This window comes from Nycticebus coucang, chromosome 16 (assembly GCF_027406575.1).
Source record: "Nycticebus coucang isolate mNycCou1 chromosome 16, mNycCou1.pri, whole genome shotgun sequence".
NCBI lineage: Eukaryota > Metazoa > Chordata > Mammalia > Primates > Lorisidae > Nycticebus > Nycticebus coucang.
Genome location: NC_069795.1, coordinates 88468746 through 88489563, shown reverse-complemented (window position 1 = coordinate 88489563; position 20818 = coordinate 88468746). Strand labels below are relative to the sequence as shown.

General features: G+C 44.9%; 1 protein-coding gene across 1 annotated transcript in view; it reads left to right on the top strand.

Annotated features, from left to right (window-relative positions):
• Positions 1-5548: 5548 nt before the first annotated feature.
• Positions 5549-20818, top strand: part of SENP2 (SUMO specific peptidase 2) — a 50513-nt gene continuing 35243 nt past the window's right edge. The window contains exons 1-4 of the mRNA XM_053565569.1: positions 5549-5883; positions 9674-9729; positions 19124-19257; positions 19804-19870. Coding sequence (XP_053421544.1) covers positions 5558-5883; positions 9674-9729; positions 19124-19257; positions 19804-19870 — 583 coding nt within the window. The 5' untranslated portion in view covers positions 5549-5557. The remainder of the gene's footprint in view (positions 5884-9673; positions 9730-19123; positions 19258-19803; positions 19871-20818) is intronic.

Sequence of the window (20818 nt, the reverse complement as noted above, 5' to 3'; positions counted from 1 at the left end):
GGCAGACCGAGCCATTTGCAGTCAGTGTGGGCAAGCTTTGTGAATGAAATCTAGGACAAAAAAGGAGTGTACTTGCTTTGGACATAATAAACTAAGGTTATTATTGTACAGTTTGAATAAGATCAAAGTTTCTGGCGGGGTGCAGTGGCTCACTCCTGTAATCCTAGCACTCTGGGAGGCCAAGGCCGGTAGATAGCTTGAGCTCACAAGTTAGAGACCAGCCTGAGCAAAACTGAGACTCCATCTTTACTAAAACAGAAAAACTGAGGCAACTGGATTGCTTGAGCCCAAGAGTTGGAGGTTGCTGTGAGCTATGATGCCATGGCAGTCTACCCAGAGCAACAGCTTGAGACTCTGTCTCAAAAAACAGAAAACAAAAGGGCAGTGGCTGTGGCTCAGTCGGTGGGGCGCCGGCCCCATATGCCGTGGATGGCGGGTTCAAACCCGGCCCCGGCTGAACTGCAACCAAAAAATGGCCGGGCGTTGTGGCAGGCGCCTGTGGTCCCAGCTGCTCGGGAGGCTGAGGCAAGAGAATCGCTTAAGCCCAGGAGTTGGAGGTTGCTGTGAGCTGTGTGATGCCATGGCATTCCACCGAGGTCCATAAAGTGAAACTATGTCTCTACAAAAAAAAAAAAAAACCCCAAAAAAAATTCTGTTCGATTTTAGGCACATTAGGCCTAACCCAACAAAATCTCACTATGGAGTACCACACCTCCCACCAAATTGTAGAATTCTGCTCTGATATAGGTCAGAGGAAGAAAAGTTGAAAAATTTTTTCTCTTTCTTTTTTTTTTTTTTGGTGCAGAATCAGCTTGAAGAGAAGAAATCTTCTGTGCAAGCTCCTAAACAGAAAATTTACAAGACAAAAGAATGGATTAGAAGGCTGGGTCTTCATTGTTCTGTGGTTTTGAGGAATATGGGGGTGGGGCTCTGGAAAGGCTTAAGAGAAGGGACCTTAGGTTATGAGATTTCTTTCCTTGCCCCACAAGTAGAGTCATAAGGGAATAACGATCTTTTTGGAAAACTGGGGAATTGGTTTGGGATACCCTGGGAAAGCTTAAGCAATGAGGTTGTGCCCCACCTGTGACAAAAGGTTGCAAATTATCCAAGCCAAGGGGAGAAATCTCAATGTCCTTGTAACTCCATGTGACCTTGGTATTCTCCCCTTGAGCTCCAGTGAAGAGTTCCTGGGTCCGAAAATGGCTGCAACAGTGTTGGGTCTGAATTTCAGGATAATTCCACTACTTGGCCAGTGGATGGGCAGTGGCCCATGCCCCTGCTGTGGACTACAGAACAGGGACGCCACGGATCAGCAGGCAAGTCCCAAGTGGGAAACACTGAAAAGATAAGTCTCCTTTTCTTCATTCCAGAGGGTATCTAAGGATGGGGGGGCAGGGGAGTGAGTGTGTGTGGGCAGAAGGTTGTGGTTATCACTCTCACATGTTATTGTTTGCTGATGGAGCCCTGGGATTCCAACTGAGGTCCAGGATTCCAAAGCCTTCCCACTTTTCATGGTGGATGACCATTGTTTCAGTTTTTAGTTTGTGTGGGTGCTATCTGTGAGACAGAAAAAGAAAAAAATAAATGCAGTGTTGCACTGAAGTGTTATGAGACTTGACCCTAGTATTTCTTAAATCTTTGTGGCCAGACCTGGGATAGGTTACTATTCAAAAGCAGCTTGTAGTTTTCTAATTTATGTCTAAATGAAGACTTTTTTTGGAGAGTCTTCCTCTCAGTACTCGAGTGGGCTTCTTGGTTTGGCAAAGGCAAAGCATACCTCTGGTAGTGGAATGGAATGACAGTGGTTCTCTTTTTCTTTCTTTTTTTTTTTTTTTGTGGTTTTTGGCCGGGGGTGGGTTTGAACCCGCCACCTCCGGCATATGGGACCGGCACCCTACTCCTTGAGCCACAGGTGCCGCCCATAGTGGTTCTCTTTTTCTTTTTTTTTGTAGAGACAGAGTCTCACTTTATGGCCCTTGGTAGAGTGCCGTGGCATCACACAGCTCACCGCAACCTCCAACTCCTAGGCTTAAGCGATTCTCTTGCCTCAGCCTCCTGAGCAGCTGGGTCTACAGGCGCCTGCCACAACGCCCGGCTATATATATATTTTTTTTTTTGGTTGCATTTTGGCCGGGGCCAGGTTTGAACCCGCCACCCTCGGTATATGGGGCTGGCGCCTTACCGACTGAGCCACAGGCGCCGCCCGGTTCTCTTTTTCTAACAGGGGTCTAGACTAATTGCACTTACTGGGAGAGCAGTCTGTCTGCGTACAAGTGGAAGGGAAGGTCCTTTCTGTTAGCTTATCAAAGGTGTTGAGAAGAGTGAAGAAATGACCTTGAGTGGAAGGTGTTACCAGACGAAGAGGGTTCAGTCTCCTGTCACAGTCAGACTGGAATAGGTCTACCAAAATTTGTCAGAAGGCCAGCAATTCTGGAAAACAGTAGCCTCTCCAAGAGGCTGCTCTGTTCCTCCTTTTTCAAAATCACAGTTTTATATTTAAAAGTTAAAAGCAAGACCCTACTAATCCTTACCTTAAACAACAATAATTATCACTTATCTGAAAAACAGTAATTGCCATAACCCATAATAAATAATAATTGATTGGCATAATTCATGACCCATATAACAACATTCCAATTCAAAAGTTAATCTCCTGAATCAATTGCCCTAAACTGCTCAGGAAATTTGCTTTCAAGGTAAAGCTCAGTTTACAAAACAACAAGAATGGGAGACATGAAATAAAGGTCACTTAGGACCTAAACCCACCAGACCAGCTGTGTCATGTCAGCCCTAGCCTGACTGACTCCATCTTATCCTCACTACATGTGCTATCAAAGGGAGTCCCTTTGGGAGACAATGGGGCTACAGATGCTGCATATCTAATAACCCCCTCTAAGTCTTCTCAGCTGTGTAAATTCTTCTGCTATTTCAAACGTTCAGCAACAGCTATGTTTTAGGGCATTAAGAGAGGGGTTTGTGAGGGTGGCGCCTGTGGCTCAAAGGAATAGGGCGCTGGCCCCATATGCAGAGGTGGTGGGTTCAAAACCCAGCCCTGGCCAAAAACTGCAAAAAAAAAAAAAAAGAAAAGAAAAGAAGGCGGCACCTGTGGCTCAGTCGGTAAGGTGCCGGCCCCATATACCGAGGGTGGCGGGTTCAAACCCGGCCCCGGCCAAACTGCAACCAAAAAATAGCTGGGCGTTGTGGTGGGTGCCTGTAGTCCCACCTACTCGGGAGGCTGAGGCAAGAGAATCGCTTAAGCCCAGGAGTTGGAGGTTGCTGTGAGCTGTGTGACGCCACGGCACTCTACCGAGGGCCATAAAGTGAGACTCTGTCTCTACAAAAAAAAAAAAAAAAAGAAAAGAAAGAGAGAGAGAGAGGGGTTTATGTACTCAGGATTTGCTTCCATCCACTAGGAGCTGACCCCCAGACCACCAGTGTGTGAGGGGATAGTCATTCCTGGGTAAGCTGGTGGTACCAAAGCTCTGAAAGTGGTTTGGAACAGAGTTCTAAAATGCTATCTATTGAGCAAACAAGAGGCTGTATTAAAGCAAGTCAGAAAGTTTTGCCTGAACTGAATCACCAGTAAGGAATAAGTACAGTCAGGAATGAATTTTGGGGACCTGAAAATCTTTTAAGCTTTCCAGGATTGTTGGGAGTGGGAACTGGATTTTTTTTGCAGTTTTTGGCCGGGGCTGGGTTTGAACCCGTCACCTCCGGTGTATGGGGCCGGCGCCCTACTCCTTTGAGCCACAGGCGCCGCCCAGAACTTTTATTTTTCACTTTGTCGCCCTTGGTAGAGTGCTGTAGCCTCCTAGCTCACAGCAACCTCATACTTATGGGCTTAAGCGATTCTCTTGCCTCAGCTTTCCGAGTAGCTGGCGCTACAGGCGCCCACCACTACGTCCGGCTATTATTTTAGAAACGGGGTCCTGCCCTTGCTCTGGTGGTCTCGAACTTGTGAGCTCAGACAATCCACCTGCTTCCGCCACCCAGAGTGTTGGCGTCAGCCACCGCGCCCGGCCCTCCGGGACTGGAATTTCTATCGTTAAATAGGGTGGGACTTCTTTTATAGTTGATAATTAACTAGAAGTGTAAATTCTATATTATAGAGGGAAGGTAACGAGCATCATTCCCTGCCAGTCTGGGGAGGAGACAACGTGTATTAGTAGACTGCAGGCATCTTTTCATACTTAAATTTGTAGGAAGTCTACCTTTACCTTGAGGAGTTCTGCACTTCCCTTCCCTGCCCAACCCCAGCGTGTGGTTTTCCTTTCTCTGGGTTGCCCTGTACTTTGCATACACCTTGATCACAGTAACCACTTGTCCTGTTTGTAATTTTTTTTTTTTTTTTTTTGTAGAGACAGAGTCTCACTTTATGGCCCTCGGTAGAGTGCCGTGGCATCACACAGCTCACAGCAACCTCCAACTCCTGGGCTTAAGCGATTCTCTTGCCTCAGCCTCCCGAGTAGCTGGGACTACAGGCGCCCGCCACAACGCCCGGCTATTTTTTGGTTGCAGTTTGGCCGGAGCCGAGTTTGAACCCGCCACCCTCGGTATATGGGGCCAGCGCCCTACCCACTGAGCCACAGGCGCCGCCCTGTAATTTGTTTTTTTTTATTTTTTGTGGTTTTTGGCCGGGGCTAGGTTTGAACCCGCCACCTCCGGCATATGGGACCGGCACCCTACTCCTTGAGCCACAGGCGCTGCCCCCTGTTTGTAATTTGTAATTATCTATGTACCTGTCTCTTCAAGTAGACTGACCTCATTAGCGAGAGACTAGCGTGGTACTCAGACCCGGAGTCAAATTCCAACTAGGTCACTAGCTAGCTTTGTGATCTTAGCAAATTACTTAATGGCTATATGCCTAGATTTCCTTTTCCTTTTTTTTTTTTTTTTGAGACAGAGTCTCACTTTGTTACCCTTGGTAGAGTGCGGTGGCCTCATAGCTCACAGCAACCTCTAACTCTTGGGCTCAAAGCGATTCTCCTGCCTCAGCCTCCCGAGTAGCTGGGACTACAGGCGCCCGCCACGGCTATTTTTAGGGGCGGGGGTGGGTGTGTCAAACTCTGGCTCAGGCTGGTCTCGAACCTGTGATCTCAGGCAATCTACCCGCCGCGGCTTCCCAGAATGTTGGGATTAGATTTCCTTGATTTATAAAATTGGCATAATACTCCCTATCTCTTGCAATTGCTGGAAGACCTTTAAATGACAAGGCATGTAAGTACGGGATACAAGGTATGTGCCAAATAAAAAGCGCCTAAAACAGTAAATTTGTGTTAATTAACCTGGCCTACCTTTGTCCTGTGCAATTACAAACACATACTGAGCATCCACTGTGCTCCAGTCCTTGATCGCTAGCTCCCAAGTGCAACAGTCTCACGTGTGGACTGTGCGCCATGCCCCTCAGGTGGATTCCGGACTGGTTCTGTAGAAAAGAAAACCCCGCCCACAGCTCTTCCGATCTCGTCAGCGATTGGACCGGGACCGTGAGGCGGACCTTCTTGTTGCTAAGCTTGCAGTAGGGGGCGGTGCTAAGTGACGCGTGCGCAGATTGAGAATGAAGCTCTCCGGTAAAGCGGGAGGAGGTGACGTCAGGGTCGGTGGCGGGCGGGGGCTGTTCGTAGCTCTGGGGACGTTGTATCTGTGGGCCCTTAATTCGCGTCACAAGTCAGCGACTGAACCTTGGCTGTGGTGGCCGAGGCGGCTAAGGCGGCAGCGGCGGCGACAGCTCTGGGGTTTGCGTCTCGGGGTGTGTCGGCCGCCGCTGCTGCTCGGGCCTGGTATGTACAGATGGCTGGTTAGGATTCTCGGCACCATTTTCCGTTTCTGCGACCGGTCGGTGCCCCCTACTCGGACGTTCCTGAAGAGGCGGCGCTCGAACAGGTGAGATGAGAGGTGGCTGATCACCGGCCTGGCCGTGCCCCCTCCCCCACTCCGGGCTCCTGGTCCGGGATAGCGTTGGTTTAGCCAGGCGGGCCCTGCCCAGCCGAAATAGTCTCCCGGCGGAGGCGGGAGGATTGCAGGTCGCGGATGTTCTGATGACGCAGTCGCTCCCGCCACTCCGTGGGGACGCAGTTCCTGATGAAGGAAGGAGCTAGTTGTCTTTGGGTGGCCGGTTATGGTAGGATCTTTGATATTCCTTTAAGAGCCTAAGCTGGTTGCTGACAACAAATGGGGCTTTGTCGCGTTTTGCCGCTCTTAAGCTGAAAACTAAAAATTGAAGGAATACTATCTTTGTTGTGGCTCACTGTTTACAAAGCATATTCCCAAGTGTCATCTACGGACAATAAGTGGAGGGAAGTGAGATTCATAGATTGCCCATAGCCGTTTTGACTGCCAGTACTGTTCTCTTAACAACGAGAAACAGCAGCTGTCTTGTTCTGAAACAGCTGTCAAACTGTATGTGTGTTTGGAGCCAGAAAGGGAGGAGCGATTCTGTACTTTAGAATCAGTGTATGAGAAGAAAAGATTAGGTAGGTACATCACTCCTTAAAAAGGTCACTAGGATGTACTCAAAAATTCATTTAAAATTCCTGGGAAACTAAAACATATTCTTTCTTACCATCTACTCCTTGGCTTGTCCCATTTCATAATATACTACTTCCTTACCTCAGAATTAATGTAGGAAATACCGTACAAATTCCATGCACTCCTCCCTCAACTTTTGGTGATAGAATGTGTGTGTTTGTTTATTGAGTCTAGTCTCACTGTGTTGCCCCAGGCTAAAATGCCCGGGCAGCATAACTCATGGCAACCTCAAACTCTTGGGCTCATCCTCTTGCCTCAGCCTCTCAAGTAGCTAGTACTACAGGTACCCGCCTTGACCCCTGGCTAGTTTTTGTATTTTTAGTAGAAACGGGGTCTTACTTTGTTGGAGCTGGTCTCCAACTCCTGAGCTCAAGCAATTTCTCTGCCTCAGCCTCCCAGAGTGCTAGGATTACAGGCGTGAGCCACAGAGCCTGGCCTAATTTCATTTTTTATTAAGCTTTAATACCAAGGAAAGTGGAAAAAAGATTGGTTTCTAGGCACTTGAGTGAACAAGATGATTAATGCATGAGTCTGAGAATGCAGGTTATTGATAAAATTGGTGGTTGGCTAAATTGCATCATGTGTTCCAGAGATGCATGATTTCAATTTATTTTTCCTTCCTGCTTTTAAGAACATGTTGTAAAGTGCCCAAACTGATGCTTATTTGTTCATTTCACCCTGTGCAGAGTCTAGTGCATGACAAGCACTTGGTGCATATTTATCAAATAACAGAATGTTAATTCTTTCTCCCTTGTCCTCTCTTTTTTGATGTGAATTCCTACTAGATAGGGGAACATGGTTTGGTGATCAAAAGCTTGTTCTTTACTACACTTTAGTTGCCTACATCCTTAATCTAAAATAACTCTTCTCCATGTAATAACAATTTACAGTTAAAATGAAGCCAGAGGTCTTGTTGGTATATTTAAAGTTATGAACTGAATGAACCTTGGAACCTCATTCTATTCATTTTTTTTTTTTTTTTTTTGTAGAGACAGAGTCTCACTTTACCGCCCTCAGTAGAGTGCCATGACGTCACAGGACTCACAGCAACCTCCAGCTCTTGGGCTTCTGCAATTCTCCTGCCTCAGCCTCCTGAGCAGCTGGGACTACAGGCGCCCGCCACAACGCCTGGCTATTTTTTGTTGTTGTTGTTGCAGTTCGGCCGGGGCTGGGTTTGAACCTGCCACCCTTGGTATATGGGGCCGGCGCCCTACTCACTGAGCCACAGGCGCCTCCCTCTATTCATTTTTTTTTATATAAATATGATTAATTGTAAGGATTCAGAAAGATGATTAGTAATATACTGTGAGCCCTTAACATTCTTGACATATGGTAGGTACATAAACTTTCCTGATTGCCCAAATTCTTTATTTTTTTTTGTTTTGTTTTGTTTTGTTTTGTTGAGACAGGGTCCCACCCTATGCCCCTGAGCAGAGTGCAGTGGGCGTGATAGCTCACCACAACCTCTAACTCGGGCTGCGGGCACCTCACTGCCTCAGCCTCCGGAAGCCGCTGGGATTACAGGCACTCGGCGCGGCGCCCGGCTGGGTTTTTACATTTTTTTCATGAGTCGGGGTCTCACTATCGCTCAGGCAAGTCACGAACTCCTGAGCTCAAGCAATTCTCCCTCCTCAGCCTCCCACAGTGCTGGGATTACAGGCGTGAGCCACCGTGCCTGGCTGCCCAAATTCTTTATTACCACTGTAATGTAGTTTCCATGATAAAAATGCAGTTAAAGGGCTCAGCGCTTGTAGCTCAGCAGCTAGGGTGCCAGCCACATACCCTGGGGCTGGCATGTTCTAATCTGGCCTGGGCTTGCCAAACAACAATGAAAACTACAACAAAAAAATAGCTGGGCATTGTGGTGGGCACCTGTAGTCTGAGTTACTTGGGCTGCTGAGTCCAGAGAATCTCTTAAGCCCGAGAGTTTGTGTAATACTTTGTAAATTAATATATTTTATTTATTTTATTATAATTTTTTTTGTGGTCTTTGGCCGGGGCTGGATTTGAACCCATCACCTCTGGCGTATGGGACTGGTGCCCTACCCCTTTGAGCCACAGAGGCCGCCCAGTGTATTTTATTTTTTTAGAAGAAGTTTTAGGTTCACAGCAAAAGTGACTAGAAAATACAGAGATTTCCTACATGCCTCTGATTCTCTCCCGCACATACCCAAACCCTCTCTCTGCCCACCATGCCACACCAGAATGCTACATTTGTTACAATCAATGACCCTACATTGACACATCATTATCAACCAAAGTCCACAGTTTACATTAAGATTTGTTCTTGGCTTGGCGCTTGCAGCTCAGTGGTTAGGGCGCCAACCTACATACACCCAGGCAGGCGGATTCGAACCCAATCTGGGCCTGCTAAACAACAATGAAAACTGCAACCAAAAAATAGCTGGGTGTTGTGGTAGGTGCCTGTAGTCCAGCTACTTGGGAGGCTGAGGCAAGAGAATCGCTTAAGCCCAAGAGTTTGAGATTGCTGTGAGTTGTGATGCCACAGCACTCTACTGAGGGCAACATAGTGAGACTCTGTCTCAAAAAAAAAAAAATGCAGTTAAAGATAACACCTTTTTCAGCTAAGAACTGTCTTTTTTTAAATTTCAGAATTTTAAGGGCGTAGAAGTGTTTTTGGTTACATACATTGTTTTTGCAATTCTTGAGTCATAACTGTTAAGTATGCCCATCACACAGATATTGTTCATTGTACTCATTAGGTAGGTTCTTCCCCCACCAAGAATTGACTTTTAAGGTTGCTTATATTGTTACTTGATGTAAAAGATGGGTTTCTTGGGGTGAGGGGTCATCTTTCAAAAGGAAATTGCTTAGTTTTTTGTTTCTTAAAAATCATTTCTGGAGAGAAAAAGGACGTGTTAGTCCTAGGCTTTTACTTAGGTTCATTTACTAGCTAAGTAACTTCTGGCCAGTTTTAAGTTTGTACTTTAACCAGCTTACAAATTATTATATAGTAATGAGTTTGAGTCTCTCTCAAATAGTTGAAACCACCTAGTATAGAGTAATATTCTCTCTGGATCTCATTTCATAATGAAGGGATACAAGAGGGTGTCATCATGTGAATAGAAAGTTTATTTAAACAAATGGTTGTATGTATATATATTTTCTTCTTTCTCTCTTTCAGCACTCTGTTTTCTACTGTGGACACTGATGAAATACCAGCTAAAAGACCGAAATTAGGTACTGAATATACATTTTTTAAAATTTAATGTTTTTTTTTTTTTTGGTTACAGTTCAGCCAGGGCCGGGTTTGAACCCGCCACCCTTGGTATATGGGGCCGGCACCTTACCAACTGAGCCACAGGCGCCGCCCTTCTTTTTTCTTTTTTGAGAGAGTCTCACTCTGTTGCCCTGGGTAGAGTGCTGTGGCATCACAGTTCATAGGAACCTTAAACTCTTAGGCTTCAGAAATCCTCTTGCCTTAGCCTCTCAAGTAGCTGGGACTACAGGCACCCACCATAACACCTGGCTAGTTTATTTTAGTTTTTATTTATTTTTTAATTTTTAGTAGAGACAGAGTCTCCCTGTTGCTCAGGCTGATCTCAAACTTATAAGCTCAAGGAATGCTCCCACCTCAGCCTCCAAAAATGCTAGGATTACAGGTGTGAGCCACCCCAGCCAGCTAAAAATTTAGTTTTTTTTTTTTAGAGACAGAGTCTCACTTTATGGCCCTCGGTAGAGTGCCGTGGCCGCACACAGCTCACAGCAACCTCCAATTCCTGGGCTTAAGCGATTCTCTTGCCTCAGCCTCCCGAGTTGCTGGGACTACAGGCGCCCGCCACAACGCCTGGCTATTTTTTGGTTGCAGTTTGGCCGGGGCGGGTTTGAACCTGCCGCCCTCGGTATATGGGGCCGGCGCCTTACCGACTGAGCCACAGGTGCCGCCCAAAAAAATTTAGTTTTTTTTTATAGGAAAAATATATTCATGAAACAAAATACAAAAAGTAGAAAGTATGTTCACCGAAAAGTAGTCTCTGTCCTGTCCCTTTCCTACTCATTTATCCCTTCTGGAGGTAACTAGTGTTATCAGCAACTTCTGCAGTCTTTCCAGATAAATAAACCTGTTTGTTGCATGTACATTTGTTTTTTTGCATTTTTTTTTTTTGGCCGGGGCTGGGTTTGAACCCGCTGCCTTCGGCATATGGGGTCATCGCCCTACTCGGTTTAGCCACAGGTGCCACCCTGTTGCATGTACATTTTAAAATTCTAAATCCTTCTATAAGGAAAAGATGGTTTTTATTTTTGAGGATGAAACATTGTAAAAACTGCTAATAATTGAGTGATCTATGAGTCCAGATGGCTGAATAATACAGTGTAATTTGTTGAGATTTGCTGTCACAAATCTTTTTACATATATCTGAAGGGCTAGAAGCCAGTAAAAGTAGATTAAAGAGAAAAAGTAAAGTAGAATATACAAACATTAGTAAGACAGTCTCTAATTTTTTTTTTTTTTTGAGACAAACGTTACTCTTCTTGTCCCAGCTAGAGTCAGCCTAGCTCTCAGTAACCTCAGACTCCTGTATGCAATTGATCCTCTTGCTTCAGCTTCCCAAGTAGCTGAGAATATTAGGCACCCACCATGATGCCTGGCTTTTCCCCCCTATTTTTTGTAGAGAGGGGATCTTGCTCTTGTTCAGGCTGGTCTCAAACTCCTGAGCTCAAGGGATCTTCCTCTTAGGACTCCCAGAATACTAAGATTACAGGCATGGTGCACCCAGCCCAATTTCCTATTTTTAACATGCCCAGCTAGAACTCAATATTGTTGCATTTTCATTTTTTTATAAGGCAAGTGGTATTGGCTTTACATTTACAGTAGTAATTTTAAATTATCTTTTTTTGAGACAGGGTTTCACTCTATTGCCAGGGGTAGAGTGCAGTTATATCATAGCTCATGGCAAGCTCAAACCTCCTGAGCTCAAGTTATCCCCCTGCCTCAGCCTCTCAAGAAGCTGGGGCTATAGGCACATGCCACCATGCCCAACTAATTTTTCTATTTTTTTTTTTTTTTTTGTAGAGACAGAGTCTCACTTTATGGCCCTCTGTAGAGTGCCGTGGCCTCACACAGCTCATAGCAACCTCCAACTCCTGGGCTTAAGCGATTCTCTTGCCTCAGCCTCCCCAGTAGCTGGGACTACAGGCGCCTGCCACAACGCCCGGCTATTTTTTGGTTGCAGTTTGGCCGGGGCCGCGTTTGAACCCGCCACCCTCGGTATATGGGGCCGGCACCCTACCGACTGAGCCATAGGCGCCGCCCAAGTTAGTTGTTTTTGCAGTTTTTGGCCAGGGCTGGGTTTGAACCCGCCACCTCCAGTATATGGGGCCGGCACCCTTCTCTTTGAGCCACAGGCACCGCCCTTTATGTTTTTTTTTTTTTTTTGAGATAGAGTCTTAAGCTGTCGCTTTTGGTAGAGTGCCGTGCCATCATCATAGTTCACAGCAACCTCCAACTCTTGGACTCAAGCGATCCTCTTACCTCAATTTTTCTATTTTTAGTAGAGATTGGGTCTTGCTCTTGCTCAGGTTAGTCTTGAACTCCTGAGCTCAAGCAGTCTACCCTGCCTCAGCCTCCCAGAATGCTAGGAACAGGCATGAACCATAGTGCCCAGCTTAAAATGAATTAGTTTTAAAGAAAAATGTAAATGTTAGCTTGTACTTGGATGTGGTAAAAAACTTTGGCAAGTATCATAGGCTCTGAAGTGATTATTTTTGGTAACATCTATTTTATGCACTTTTTTATTTTATGCACTTCTATATTGAGGATCATCCATCATTTTCATTAAGTGTGTATTCTGATTTTCTGAATAGGAAACTCCAGAAAGGAATCTAACCCAAGGAGGAAGCAGTAGGTATCAGAGAAAATATTTTTAGCATAGTTTGTAAAAGGGCTAGAGTGCTGTTACTGCCTCTTAAACTCCTTGGTTCTATTCTTCTGGCAATTGAAGAATGAAAGCAAGGAACAGTTTTGAGGCAGCAAGCAGCAGTTTATTATTAAGGAAGTACATCTTCAGACATGGAAGTGGACTGCCAACCAAGAAAGATTAGCAAACGATAGTACATTCCGGAAGGAGTGAGTGGGAGCAGGCACACATCCCAGCATATAGAGGCCATGGGGTTTCTGTGCCATCCCTTTTTCTTTGGTCTGGCCTCTCCTTTGTGACCTTGTTTCTTCTTTATTCTTGACTGATGGGGTTGCTATCTCCTTCCTGCTGTGAGGGGGAGGTTTCACCTTACACGGTCAAGCTAAGATGTGTTGTGGTGTCCAGAATCCACTGTGGGGGGCAACCAGTAATGTATGAAGGTCTGAGTATCATTACAGTTACCACTAAGGTACTCCCCTTGGAAGGCTTCAGAGCTGTCTTCATACAGTCTGACAATTAAGTTTGTGAACTCATCCTAGAAAAAGTGCTGCATTGGGGCGGCGCCTGTGGCTCAAGGAGTGGGGCGCCAGTCCCATATGCCGGAGGAGGCGGGTTCAAACCCAGCCCCTGCCAAAAACCACAGAAAAAAAAAAAAGAAAAAGTGCTGCATACCTCATTGCTGACTATCATAAGGGTTACTTTCAAAGTACGCCCTTTTGGTAACTAGTGATATTCAGTAGTGAGGTATGTAACACTTTCCAGGATGAGTTCAGGATCTTAATTGTCAGACCTCACACAAGGGCAGCTCTGAAGGCTATTCTAGAAAAAGAGTTCCAAAATTGCTCTGTAATGTGAACTGTGCCCTGGTGTCAGTGCATAGCTTCCCAAAGGGAGTACTTCGAAGGTGACTGTTAGTGATATTGAGCAATATGAGGTACATAGCACTTTTTCTAGGATGCAGTGGCAAACTTTTATAGACCTCAACTCAACTCATATCATGTGCCCTGTGTTGTTTTTATTATCTTTATGACAGTTGTGATTATCCTTATCTTTATTATTGTTACAATATATTCTTTCAATATCCAATTTGTTCATGTTGTTTGCTTTTTTTTTTTTTGAGACGGAGTCTCACTCTGTTGCCCAGGCTGGAGTGCTGTGGCCTCAGCCTAGCTCACAGCAACCTCAAACTCCTGGGTTCAGGCTCAAAGCCTGTAGTTCATTGGTTAGGGTGCTGGCCACATACACCAGGGCTGTTGAGTTCAAACCCCAGTCTAGGCCTGCTAGAACAGCAATGACAACTACAACAAAAAAATAGCTGGGCATTGTGGCAGGCGCGGTTAGTCCCAGCTACGTGGGAGACTGAGGCAAGAAAATTTCTTAAGCCCAAGAGTTTGAGGTTTCTGTGAGCTGTGATGCCATGGGACTCTACCAAGGTTAACATAGTGAAACTCTGTCACAAAAACAAAACAAAAACTCCTGGGTTCAAGGAATCTTTCTGCCTCAGCCTCCTGAGTAGCTGGGACTGTAGGTGCACACCATAACAGTCAGCTAATTTTTCTATTTTTGGTAGAGATGGGGTTTCACTCTTGCTCAGGCTGGTCTTTTTTTTTTTTGGCTGGGGCAGGGTTTGAACCCACCACCTCCGGAATATGGGACCAGCGCCCTACTCCTTGAGCCACAGGCGCCTCCCTTTCAGGCTGGTCTTGAACTCATGAGCTCAAGTGATCTTCCTACCTCAGCCTCCTAGGGTGCTAAGATTATAGGTGTGAGCCACTGCACCTGGCCTGCATTTTTAATTGTATTTAAGATTAATATGATTTAAACTTAAGTAACCACTTCTGGCTATCTGCTACTATAATGGATAATGCAACTCTGTTGGTTGCTTTTGAGAGAACAAAAAGCAAGCATAAAAAGAAATGGGCCTCAGAACTGCAGATTCATCGTACAGGTGAAAATGATTTAAGAGATTTGTTTATTTCAGGAAAATAAAGTGGTTTTATATCCAGTTTCTGGATGGGGCAGACTTGCTTACCTTCCTTTTAAAAAACATTAGTAATGCTTCAGTGCCTATAGCTCAATGGCTAGGGTGCCAGCTACATACACCGAAGCTGATGGGTTCGAATCCAGCCTGGGCCTGCTAAACAACAATGACAACTACAACCAAGAAATAGCCAGGCATTGTGGTGGGTGCCTGTAGTCCCAGCTACTTGGGAGGCTGAGGCAAGAGAATCGCTTAAGCCCAAGAGTTTGAGGTTGCTGTGAGCTGTGACACCACAGTACTCTACCCAGGGTGATATAGTGAGACTCTGTCTCAAAAAAAAAAATTATTAAGGTTAGTAAGGCTGGATACAGTGGCCTGTAATCCTAGCACTCTGGGAGGCCAAGGCAGGCGGATTGCTTGAGCTCAGGAGTTGGAGACCAGCCTGAGCAAGAGTGAGACCCCCATCTCTACTAATAATAGAAAAATTAGCTGGGCATTTTAGCAGGCGCCTGTGGTCTCAGCTACTTGGGAGGCTGAGGCAAGAGGATTGCTTGAGCCCAAGAGTTGGAGGTTGCTGTGGCGTACAATGACTCCATGACACTACTTAGGGTGACAAAATGAGACTCTGTCTTAAAAAAAAAAAAAAGGGCGGCGCCTGTGGCTCAGTGAGTAGGGTGCCGGCCCCATATGCCGAGGGTGGCGGGTTCAAACCCAGCCCCGGCCAAACTGCAACAAAAAAAAAATAGCCGGGCGTTGTGGCGGGCTCCTGTAGTCCCAGCTGCTTGGGAGGCTGAGGCAAGAGAATCACGTAAGCCCAAGAGTTAGAGGTTGCTGTGAGCCGTGTGACGCCACGGCACTCTACCCGAGGGCGGTACAGTGAGACTCTGTCTCTACAAAAAAAAAAAAAAATAAATAAATAAATAACCATTAGTAAGATGTTTTGATGCAATCTCGGGCAATACCTAGATTTTGACAAAATTTATAGGGAAGTAAAATGTTGCAATACTTTTTGGTGGTTAATATTTATTGTGTTATGAAGAATATCTCCTGCCCTCTGTGGTCTAAATCAGTGATTTTCAGCTTGGCTGAGAGAGGAATTTAGGTGTACCTGGAAAATTTTTTATAGTCTTTTTTTTTTTTTTTAGCTGGCCTGGCTGGGTTCGAACCCACCAACCTCCGTATATAGGGCCGGCGCCTACCCACTGAGCCACTGGCGCCAGCCAAAAGTCATTAATTTTGAAAGTTTAAAGCACAGTAAATATATGCTTTTCTTTGCTCCTATTTTTTTTTTTTGATCACCATAATTTAAGTTGCCCATGAAGTTTTATAGGTTCAAATGTGTCATGAAATTTTTTTTTTTTTTTGTAGAGACAGAGTCTCACTGTACCGCCCTCGGGTAGAGTGCTGTGGCATCACACGACTCACAACAACCTCTAACTCTTGGGCTTATGCAATTCTCTTGCCTCAGCCTCCCGAGCAGCTGGGACTATAGGCGCCCACCACAACGCCCGGCTATTTTTTTTTTTTTTGTTGCAGTTTGGCCGGGGCTGGGTTTGAACCCGCCACCCTCGGCATATGGGGCCGGCGCCCTACTCACTGAGCCACAGGCACCGCCCTGTGTCATGAATTTTTTAAAAAGTTGAGGCTTGGTGCCGGTAGCACAGTGGTTACGGCATTGGCCACATACACTGAGGCTGGCGGGTTCGAACCCAGCTTGGGCCAGTTAAGCAACAATGACAACTGCAACAAAAAAATACCTGGGCATTGTGGTGAGTGCCTGTAGTCCCAGCTACCTAGGAGGCTTGAGGCAAGAGAATCACTTAAGCCCGAGAGTTTGAGGTTGATGTGAGCTGTGATGCCACTCACTCTACCTAGGGTGACATAGTGAGACTCTGTCTCAAAAAAAAAGAGTTTATATGGCGGCGCCTGTAGTCCCAGCTGCTTGGGAGGCTGAGGCAAGAGAATCGCTTAAGCCCAGGAGTTGGAGGTTTGCTGTGAGCTGTGTGAGGCCACTGCACTCTACAGAGGGCCATAAAGTGAGACTCTGTCTCTACAAAAAAAAACAAAAAACAAAACAAAAAAAACACTGGTCTAGATGGTAGTCTTTGGGTTAAACATCCCTAGAGTTTTTTCTCCCTCTTACAAAGGACAGTAGAATGTAATATCCCTTAACATTATTAGAGCGATAACCTGAAATTCTTTCTTAATTCCTAATTGAGAAACAACTCACTTGCAAACATTGGTATGTCACCCTTGGTAGAGTGCTGTGGCATCGTGGCTCACAGTAACCTCTTGGGCTCAAGCGATTCTCTTGCCTCAGCCTCCCGTGTAGCTGGGATTACAGGCACCCACCAGAGCCCCTGGCTATTTATTTTAGAGACATGGTCTCTCTCTTGCTGGGGCTGCTCTTGAACCCATGAGCTCAGGCAATCCATGCACTGAGGCCTCCCATAGGCTAGGATTACAGGCATGCCTGGCTCACATCCTCCCTTAAAAATTATCCTTCTGTCTTTCTGGAAAGTATTTATTTTATATTTTATATGTTGTAGAACTTATTGGTTAAAAGGCAGCATTTCCCCAGCTGCTCGGGAGGCTGAGGCAAGAGAATCGCGTTAAGTCCCAGAGTTAGAGGTTGCTGTGAGCCGTGTGACGTCATGGCGCTCTACCCGAGGCGGGTACAGTGAGACTGTCTCTACAAAAAAAAAAGTCAGCATTTCAGGCTATTTTTTTTTTTTTTTTTGTAGAGACAGAGTCTCACCATACCGCCCTCAGGTAGAGTGCCGTGGCGTCACACGGCTCACAGCAACCTCTAACTCTTGGACTTAACGCGATTCTCTTGCCTCAGCCTCCCAAGCAGCTGGGACTACAGGCGCCCGCCACAACGCCCGGCTATTTTTTGGTTGCAGTTTGGCCGGGGCTGGGTTTGAACCCGCCACCCTCGGCATATGGGGCCGGCGCCCTACTCACTGAGCCACAGGCGCCGCCCATTTCAGGCTATTTTTCGTAAAGCAGAATGTGGCTAAGATGATGGTGTCTTTTTCTCAAACTGGTGCTTTTGAATATTCTTAATTAGGAGCTACAAAGGAAATCATAGATGATTTATACTACATATCAAATGTGGAGGAAGTGAGAATGAGGAAGTGTGATAAAAGGAGGAAGTGGGGAAAGGAATGAAATCTACCCCTCCCCCTTATTTTGTAATGTTTATTTATTTATTTTTTTGTAGAGACAGAGTCTCACTGTACCACCCTCGGGTAGAGTGCCATGACATCACACGGCTCACAGCAACCTCTAACTCTTGGGCTTACGCCATTCTCTTGCCTCAGCCTCTCAAGCAGCTGGGACTACAGGCGCCCACCACAACGCAAGGCTATTTTTTTGTTGCAGTTTGGCCGGGACTGGGTTTGAACCCGCCAGGCATATGGGGCCAGCCCCTACTCACTGAGCCACAGGCACCACCCTGTAATGTTCATTTTTGATGGCAAGGAGGGCAGTATCTGAGAACTTTTTTTTTTTGTAGAGACAGAATTTCACTTTATAGCCCTTGGTAGAGTGCCATGGCCTCACACAGCTCACAGCAACCTCCAACTCCTGGGCTTAAGCGATGATTCTCTTGCCTCAGCCTCCCAAGTAGCCGGGACTACAGGCGCCCGCCACAACGCCCAGCTATTTTTTGGTTGCAGTTCAGCCGGGGCCGGGTTTGATCCCGCCACCCTCGGTATATGTGGCCGGCGCCTTACCAACCGAGCCGCAGGCGCTGCCCAGTATCTGAGAACTTTTAACAAACACATCTGCTCTTTGTTTTATTGTAGATGTTTAAAAACTGCATATTTTGTCCTTCACCTAACCACGATATAATAGGGGCTGAGTAAATAGTTGTTCAGGTCAGGACAAACTAGGGAGTAAAAGGATTCTGCCTGGGGCGGCGCCTGTGGCTCAAGGAGTAGGGTGCCGGTCCCATATGCCGGAAGTGGCGGGTTCAAACCCAGCCCCGGCCAAAAATCACTCACACACACACACACACACACACAAAAAGGATTCTGCCATACCTGGTAACTACACACTCTTTGTTTAATTATGCCCTCATCTCTCTGGGTAAAAATGTATATATTCTACAGAATTCATTTCTTCAAAGCTGTCATTTCAGGACTTTTGTTTTTCTTCACCAGGATGTGATTTGTTAAAGTGATGGTTTTTTTTTTTTGTGTTTTTGTAGTATCCAAGATACTTTATGAAGAAAACATAAATTTCCAGCCTGAGCAACATAGCAAGACCCTGTCTTTACCAAAAACTACAAAATTAGCTGAGTGTGGTGACATGCACCTGTAGTTGAAGCCACCTAGGAAACTGAGGCAGGAGGATTGTTTGAACCCAGGAGTTTGAGGTTATAGTAAGTTCTAGCCCAGACAACAGAGTGAGATAGTGTCTTAAAACAAAAAATCCCCCAAATCAAAAATTACAGTATCAGAATTCTAGTTATTTAATTAGAAAGAAAAAATTATTTTTACAGATATCTGTTTATTTCAATGGCTGACAGTAATACTTTTTTTTTTTTTGGCTGGGGCTGGGTTTGAACCCACCACCTCCGGCATATGGGACCAGCACCCTACCCCTTTGAGCCACAGGTGCCGCCCAGACAGTAATACTTTTAATAAAAACTGAGAGAGGTTCTTTCCAAAATATGTTTCTTTTCTGAAGTTTATTACTGTATTTAAAGTTTGTTGGCACTTTCTAGATTGCTTTATTCACCAAGTGAAAAACAGTCTCTACAATGCTGCCAGCTTATTTGGATTCCCATTCCAGCTGACTACAAAGCCCATGGTAACTTCTGCTTGTAATGGAACACGGAATGTGGCCCCTTCAGGAGAGGTCAGTTGGATGGGATGGGGCTCCATTGGGGCTACTGATCTTTGTGCTTAATCACTGAATTTTAGAAATAGTTATTTTTTGGGGGAATTGATAGAATGACTTCTTTCCAAAAACGTTCATACCTTTATTAGCTATGATTATAAAGGTTAAGAAATTAAAACAATTGTACAGCAAAGTGATTTTTGGACATCTAGGGTAAGCCGGACAACCAAACATGTGAAAACAACCACACATGTGAAAACAAGCCATGGGGTGGGAGTTCAGTCCCTGCCCCTACCCCATTGGTATGCAACTGTGTTAAAGGTTGAAAAAGTATTCATAAAGTGCCTAATATTATTGTATCTGCTTTTCTTACTTAAGTACATATGAGGAACCTGAAATTGTTATTTTTTACATAATTTTGAATCACAACTTTGGTCTGATGGTATCTCTTCTGTGAGTCAGCTAAGAAAATGATTACTAATAGAGTGATCTTTTCATATTAGTAACTTACTTAAAGTACAAAATTTAAATCATCATTTAGAGGTGATTCTCTTTGATTTTAAGGTATTTTCGAACTCTTCATCTTGTGAATTGACAGATTCTGGATCCTGGAACAACATGTTGAAACTAGGTGAGGTGGTCAAAAATATTTCTGCTTCCCTTAACTCCTGCCCATTTTCCCTTAGTTTTGAGACTATGAAAGGAAAGCACTGATTGTATTGGGATGAAGACAAGAACATGTTCTGTCTACCGTTCTAAAAAATAAATAGCTTTCCTGTAGAATTGTTGTCTTTGAATTTACCATGGTTTACTATTGTGTTATCAGTGTCTTTAATGAGACTTAGATCAAGGTTCATTTATTAAAAAAATAAAAACTCAAAACCACATTTTCTGAGAGTTTGCTCTGTGGTACGTTACCATGTGCTAAGTTACCAAAAGTAACAAAATAATAAAACGTTATTTCTGCCCTTGGAGTTTATCATCAACTTGGGAGCAGCCTTAGGGTCTCAGTTCTCACAGTTTTATGGATTAAAGACTTCCATGCTGTCCTTAGATCCTGAAATTGTAAATATTGCATGTATATGTACTTATACAAAATTGCTATGGTGGGAAAAGTAAGCCAGAGTTCCGAGAAATGGTTGTGATGTCTGCTACACAGGTAGGCTTATAAAGTTTGAGAGGAAGGAAAGGATATAGGGAAATGAGCTAATGAGCTTTAGAGAAGTTGTAGGTTTAAAAGTCAAAAAAGTGGAAGAGGCTAAGGAAATGATTAAAAACCTTAGAGATGCGTTTCTCAAACTTTTTAGTAAAACACCTCTGGTGGCAAAGGAGAGTAAATGTACCCTTCTGTCTGAGAAGCTAGTTCTGAGGACTTGGAAGAAAGACGTTTCTTTGAAGTCTCTTATTTCATTGAAAAAGTTAATGTAAATTAAATTTTATTACCTCTTCATATGGCTTGAATATTTAAATGTTTAAAATTATTTACCATTAAAATTGACATACATGAGTGATGTTAGATTTATTTTATGTCTGAGGTACCAGCACTCTATTTCTGTGGGTTTGTTTGTATAGCCTAGTC